The 7,542-nt window shown below is 47.1% G+C and overlaps 1 protein-coding gene across 1 annotated transcript; it reads left to right on the top strand.

The window, feature by feature from the left end:
- Nucleotides 1-676: 676 nt before the first annotated feature.
- Nucleotides 677-2,019, top strand: LOC109773375 (small ribosomal subunit protein uS13z/uS13y/uS13x). Its single transcript, XM_020332067.4, has 4 exons — nt 677-827; nt 914-1,074; nt 1,159-1,347; nt 1,691-2,019. The coding sequence occupies exons 1-4, from the start codon at nt 825-827 to the stop codon at nt 1,794-1,796; spliced, it is 459 nt and encodes a 152-aa protein (XP_020187656.1). The 5' UTR covers nt 677-824; the 3' UTR covers nt 1,797-2,019.
- Nucleotides 2,020-7,542: the final 5,523 nt, after the last annotated feature.

Genomic DNA, 7,542 nt, shown 5'->3' with positions numbered 1-7,542 from the left:
GGTCAGCACGAGGAGCTCCACCGGCAAGCATGTAGCGTGGGCGAGCGTGCACGCACCCGAACGTGGGTGATACTCCAATGGCAGCGTGGGCGCCGGTTTTTGGTCACTGGAGGAGCTACTGACGAGCTCCAATGGCAGCAAGCGGCAGACCAGCACGGCCAGGCGAACCAGCAACCAATCGACAGGGGAAAAGTGACCTGGAGGACCCGAAGATCACCCGGAAGCTGTTGAGCCGCTCGGGGAAACCAGATGGCATTGAGCTCGTGTGCGGAATCGACGGCCGGAGTGGGAGGAGTCCGTCGATCAGCGGCTTCCCAGCAAGCGTGGCTCAAGGAGGGCGTAGGTATCCGCGAGGCGGAGCTCCTGGTATGCTCGGGAAGGAGTGAGGAGGTGCGACGGCGCCGGACGCCGCTGCCGGAGGGGGAGGAGACGGGCTCGTTTTTGGGGTCCTGTGCGAAGCAGCGGCCGGCAGCAGGGGAGAATCTGCAGGATAAGATGCAACAGCGGCAGGAGCTCCACCGGCATGGAGCCAGGCCGGCGGCAGGATCTTCCCCGACCTGAGCCTGCCTGCGGGTTGCTTTGAGAGAATTCGAAGCTCCCTCCCCTACGAGGCGGCCCGTTCAAAAAGAGGCCGAGAAAGTCCAGAAAAAGGCCCGTTCAAAGAGAGCCCAACAAAGCCGCCCGCAGATCACAGCCGTCCGCACTAGGGTCTCACTGGGGTATATATATAATTCGTCCCCGTCCCCGCCTCCAAAACCTCCTCCCGCTCCAGCCCCCTCGCGCCCCAGCCGCCGCCGTCGCCGCCGCCGCCGCCGACTGCAGCCATGGTAAGCCATCTCCGCCCTCCTCCTCCTCATCTCGCTGATCCCGCCTCGTGTGCTGACTGACGTCCGTGATTCTTCTTCGGCCGCAGTCGCTGAGCGCGGGTGAGGAGTTCCAGCACATCCTGCGTGTGCTCAACACCAACGTCGACGGTAAGCAGAAGATCATGTTCGCGCTCACCTCCATCAAGGGTGTGGGCCGCCGCTTCTCCAACATCGTCTGCAAGAAGGCCGACATCGACATGAACAAGAGGTGAGGAACCGTCCGCCCCCCTTTCTCGCCACATCTCGCCGTGGTGATGAGCCGTGCGCTGTCTTCTGTGCGGGTGGTGTGCAGGGCCGGAGAGCTTTCCGCGGAGGAGATGGACCGTCTGATGGCGGTGGTGCACAACCCGCGCCAGTTCAAGGTGCCCGACTGGTTCCTCAACAGGAAGAAGGACTACAAAGACGGGAGGTTCTCCCAGGTCGTCTCCAACGCCGTTGACATGAAGCTCAGGGATGACCTTGAGAGGCTCAAGAAGATCAGGTATAACCTCTTTTTCTTTTTGCCCCTTGCTATTGGTTGATATATGTCCATGTGTTAGATTCGACGACTACTGGTGATTCTTGCACTTCACATATAAGGCCTAACCGCCTCGCTGTTCATATGCTTGTAATCTGGTAATTGATGATTGTCAATGTTTTCATGTGTACCCTTCTATTGTACATTGTATATGACCCAACTATTCTGTATATCAATGCTTTGTTTCCAAGAGATATATGCTGATGCCTGATGGCTGATTCCTTAATACTTCACTGTTGCAGTATCATTGTCCTCGTACGTACATGTGTGAGCGATCACTTATGCTTGACACCCTTCTCTTTTACAGGAACCATCGTGGTCTGCGTCACTACTGGGGTGTGCGTGTCCGCGGTCAGCACACCAAGACTACCGGCAGGAGAGGAAAGACTGTTGGTGTCTCCAAGAAGCGATAAGCTGCTTCACAAAGATGCCGCATAGCTTTGCTACTACTGTGTTGGTCCATTTCCAGAATCTTAAGGAGTGTTCTTATTTAGGCGATTACCTTGGATGATGTTTTGCCCTAGATAATGTTTTGGTTCTGGAACCTTTAATTCCTTGTTATATAGCCGGGAGGCCTTTGCCGTCAATTCTTGAAAAGCGAAAGGAAGCTTCATTTTATGCTGCCCTATAATATAATTTTGTCATCGACCACATATGTCGAATCTGTCTCTGCGATGTGCTTAGGTACATGGTGTTTTGTACATAGACTTGTGCATTTGGAAGTTGGATTTCCTAGGTTTGCTTGGCACCATTTATAATCTTCCATGTACAGTGGTAACATCCAGATTTTCCATAGTAGCTATAACATTTCACATATCCCGGCATGGCTCATGTCTTGGTAACACCAAACTTTGAAAACTCATCGAGGCTCAATTCAACTACACCATAAATGGAACTTGAGCATGGAGCTCACACCTTGTCTTATTTTCCCCTAACAGAAACTAGATGATGACATGGCAATGATGTTCTTTTTCCTTTTGAAACCTCAGGTTTTCTCCTTGTGTAATTTGTTAGAAAGACGATGACATGTAATGTACTATCTTTCATAGGACTGCCACTACAAGGACTGCCCGCCGCTCCGTTCACTACTAGGAAAACCTATATAGGCAACCACTTAATAGTGATGCGGGTTAAATGTGCTTTCGTATAAGTGCGGCATGAAGCCACATGCTACATGTACAAGGTAGTAGTAGCGCGGGTACAGAAACTGTGCGCTACTATTAAGTGGTCCTCACCGTGCCCCCCAGGACAGGCCATGGTAGTAGCGTGGGGTGGAAAAGTCGAGGAATGCATAGACGGTCGACCCTTGCCGCCTCTTTCGGTTCTCATCTTCGTGCTCCTTCACGGCGAGGGCCATCACCAATGTCTGCTGGCGATAGTTGGCAAGCAACGTCTCAACATCCGAGATTCGGACGAATCCTCGAGCAAAAACTTCTCGCATGGCTCAATTCCATCTAAATTCACAAATACGCACGCCGCGTTAACCAACTATGCATACGTTCGGCACAAGCACAAGTACAAGTACTCACCGGCGGCTCAGGGCGGTGGCTCTGCGGCGGTGGATCTCGAGGAGGCCACGGCGACTAGGGGCGGCTCGGGACGGTGGATCACGGGCGGTGATGGTGACTAGGGGCGACTCGGATCGGCGGATCCGGGGAGCCGGTGAAGCGGCTCGGGGGAAGAGGGTAGGCGTTCCCCCGCGGCGCGATTCTGCTCGCACATTTGGCCGGAATCGTCGGTGGCGGACGGGCGAAACCAATGGTGGGCGGCGGCGGAAGGGGGTGGGGAAAGGGTGCGGGCTGAAATGTCCCTCCCGCCAACCGCTTTCCTGGGATACGGGGCACCATCGGGGCGAGGCGGAAACCTGCATTTTCGCAGGTTGGGGATGGGATTTTACCGCGCCCCTCAAAAAAATTTACGGGTCCGACGCGTTTGCAGGGACGGGTCAGGCAACATTTTCCGCGCCGACCCGTATTTTGGCGGTTATTTTGCGGGTCCCGGCTTTATACAGGGTCTGCTAGAGATGCTCTAAGTGGCCTGAAAATCCAGTGCATCTAGCCCAGTGGCAAGAGCACGGCTGTCTGCCTTGGCTGACCCAAGTTCGAATCTTGTGGGCGGAATTTATTTAGCGGATTTAAAACTTGGTGTCTCACACCTTCCTTCTTAATAATAATGTCGCGGGGCTCCTCCCCCATTGGTCTAATTTAAGTGGCCTGAAAATCAAATTTGGGTCAGTCGATTTTGGACGGAAGGAAAAAGCCGCCGGAGAGAAAGAAGAAGCAACCGCCGGCTCGTCGGAGAAGCCCTCAGGGTCTCTATCTTAGGGTGGCAGACGACCCCACTATCTAACTTAGGGTGGCAAGCAATCTTAGGGGTCTTTGGGGTGGGGGCGCAGGTTCGCCAAAAAAAATAGTTCGTGGCAAAGGCCGACGACAGCACGGCGGTGGGTGGCAATTGGGGGGAGGGCGGTGTTGATGGGGGAGCGCCACTTGCCGTGGGCGGCGACAGTAGGTGGTTAGGCCGGCGGTGCACATAAAAATGCCGTGTATTAAAAACTGTTTGTGTTGTATTAATAATGTTTATACTGTTATTTGAAAAATATTCATCGTATATAAAAAAATAATTGCACATAAAAATGTTCATCATGTAATAAAAATAAACTTGTCATGTTTTTCAAAATGTTCATCATGTATTTACATAATAGTTTATCGTCTATTAAATAATGTTCATACACATTAAAAAATTTCAAAATATAAGAGATTTTTTGACACTATGATAGTCTAGAAAAACTTGTTAAATTTTCACACATAGGGATTATTTGTTAACATAAATATTTGTAATGCAAAGCTTATTATCATACATTAACGGAATACATTAAAGAAAGATTTACTTACAGATACAAATAATGTAAAATATATTCATTTCGTTGTATACCAGTGCTTGCATAACTTAAAGCGTTATAACTGATGAATATATTTAATGTTACATGAACCTATCAATCACTGAAGTATGTCAAAATATAAACAAACTCTTTATAAGTTAAGTTTATAAACTAATTGTGTTACTGTATGTAACCTTCATATTAAGTTTCTAACTATTTTTTGAGAACGTAATACTCTCTCCGTTCCAAAATATAATTCCTTTTAAAGATTCCAATAAGAGACTCGTACAGAGCAAAATGAGTGAATCTACACTCTAAAATATGTCTATATACATTCGTATGTAGTTTGTATTGGAATCTCTAAAAAGACTTATATTTAGGAACGGAGGGAGTAACTTCTAATATCCATATGTGAGTACCTCTATTTTCTTCTATATACTAATCCATATAATAAATTCCGTTTTAGACATATTTAATAACTTTTGTTATCGTATTTGTTCTAAGCGTAAATGACATGTGCACCGTAAGTTTCACTTCTCTTGACTAACATCACAACATAAGCTGCATCATCCAAAACTTAACAAAATTTTGCAAGCTTCTGTATTTTAATTTTCTATAAATACAATCATCTTCTAGATTCGTAAACTGCATACGTATGTGCATATTTCAGATCTAAGATCCAGACCAAAATTTTATTTACGACCAAGATTTACCAAGCCAAATATAACCCCCCCCCCCCCCCCCCCCCCCCAAAGCTTTTACAAAAAGATTTGAAGAGCATCGAACATAAAGTATCAACTAACTGTGCACGATATGCTCTGCAATACGTCTCGAATCCTTTGTCGCCGCTTGAGTAGTTGTTCTTCGTGAGCAAAATAGCTCAAATACCTTATCGTCTACGATACTACTTGTTGAACACAAGAGTTCAACAATAGAAGCAGAGTGTACTTGAAGAAAGGACAGTGAGAGAGAAGAATAGAACTAACGGTTTGAGTACAAGGGTATACTTAAGTAGACAGTTGTTACAGTAACTGTTCACCAGAATATTTGTTCCTTCCAAGACGGGCCCACAGAAACAAGTGAAATATTTACGATGCTAATACAGATATATGTGCACTGATATACAACGGCAGTACACGAAATACATAGAAAAATTTGTGAATCTTGGCGTAGACCGGCAGCCAATAATGTGCGTGCCCCACACTTGCGTGCCCTAGGGGTGTGTTTGGTTTGTGCCCCAACTAGCCCCACCAATTTTTTAGCATGACCAAAGTGAGGGCATGGCCAAAATTTTGGTTGGTTGTTCTTGTTTGGTTTAGAGCCAATGGACCTACCAATTTTTTGGCAAAATCACTGAGCTGTCATTTGGTTTGCTGCCAACTAACGCGGCGAACTTTGGGAATTAGGATTGATCCATGCTTCAATTTATTCCAAGTCAAAAAAAAAAGTGACACGCCCCGCAAAAAAATGTGACATGATTTTTTTAATGGCTACAATACACAGAAAGTAAGGAAAAAATGGGAACGCAAAAGCAATGTTGCATTCGTCAAAACATATATCCCTTTTTTAGGTAAAAGAAATTCCATGCTTTTCAGGAGTAGTTCTATGAGGTAGGGCTGCTACTCGACCGTACTAGTATAATAAAAACATTAATTATTGCTTAGCGGATTAATAAACCTACACGACTCATGCTAATTTCGTGGTAATTAGGTAGCTATCTTTCTGCATGCACATGCGGGTTTGTTGAGCCAAAAAAGGAGTATACCTACCACCAAACGATGAGGGAACAGGAGAATATGCGGATCTACAAATCGCTTTCAGGGTAAATCGCGAGTTAACCGCTGCGATAATAAAGCGGCCCCAAGGAGGGAGCGGGCGAGGGCCCTGCCAATATTTTGGCGGAGCTTTTCGGCGCCGCCAGCGAGCCAAAATTTTGGCTACTATCCAAGCGCTAGCCAATCTTCATGGGCTTGCCAATTTTTTGGTATGGCTGCTATTAGTTGCAATCCAAACACACCCTAAATCCTCTCCTCAAGGTAAGGGGAGACCTGACCCACAAAACACCCCAACTCTAGTAGACTCTAGCACAGAAGAACAAAGGCAGCTACGAAAGAGACAAACACATACGCCTGGGTCCGGGTCCAGTACGAACCCGGCTGGAGTTTTGAGTTCGATATGACGTGTAAACCGTGTAGAGTTGTCCAAAGCTTGTATGGGAAGACCAGCGGCCTCATATCTATGTGAGAGGGGATGGCCCATTAAGATTAAGCAAACAATCGACAATCTATCAATACAACCTATTTTTTAAACCCTCAGGACCCTTGTTCATGCTTACGTTGTTCGGCAACTTCTCATAGATTTTACCGGATATCGACAACCGAGCTAAGACTGGTCAATCTGGCTTATTTCAGCCCATAGTCACCGGAACCTTCCGGGCTAAAAATCCGACAGGTCTCACAAGCAACTGCCCATGAAATCAGTTGTCTCGTGCATTTTTTTTTTGGATCAGCTATGAATCTCACCACATTTCACTTTTTGCCTCATCCTCGACCCTTACATCATCATAAAGAGAATCAAGATATCCCAAAAACCCAGCTACGGATGAATGACTAGCGCTCAAGAACAAGCAAGGGATGAGCGCACGGGAGCGGCGTTGCTTGTTGCTTTATTATCACATTAGAGACCTTTGACCTCTATCGCTCAGAGCACAAATCGTTGTGCTCCTCACTGCTCAAGAGACTTCTTATTTTCTTCTTACCCTTCGAGAAATCGGGACCGGTCTCAAAAGGCTACAGACCACAAAATCTATTGTCTCGGGTTATTTTTTGGACAGGCGGCCATCCTTGTCTCAAAGGCAATAGCCCACGAAATCTGTTGTATCGAGGCCTTTTTTTTTGGATCAGTAGCAATTGTCACAACGTATCATATTTTGACTTTTCCGATCGGTCTCAAAGGCTATAGCCCAAGAAATATGTTGTCTCGGGTCATTTTTTGGACCGGCAGTGGCATTTCCGACCGGTCTCACACGCAATAGCCCACGATATCTGCTGTCTCGTGCATTTCATGGACCAGCTATGAATCTCACGACATTTCAGTTTCCGCCTCATCGGCCATGGTTATTTTTTGGACTGGTGACCATCCCTGTCTCAAAGGCAATAGCCCAAGAAATTTGTTGTCTTGGGGCAGGTTGTTTGGACCAATGACAGTTCTCACAACACATCATCTTTTGACTCATCCTGCTGGTCTCAAAGGCTATAGGTCACGAAATGTGTTGTCTC

Source organism: Aegilops tauschii, chromosome 7, assembly GCF_002575655.3.
Source record: "Aegilops tauschii subsp. strangulata cultivar AL8/78 chromosome 7, Aet v6.0, whole genome shotgun sequence".
Taxonomy (NCBI): domain Eukaryota; kingdom Viridiplantae; phylum Streptophyta; class Magnoliopsida; order Poales; family Poaceae; genus Aegilops; species Aegilops tauschii.
The sequence above is the reverse complement of the archived record's forward strand: the minus strand, read 5'-3'. Positions and strand labels throughout refer to the sequence as shown.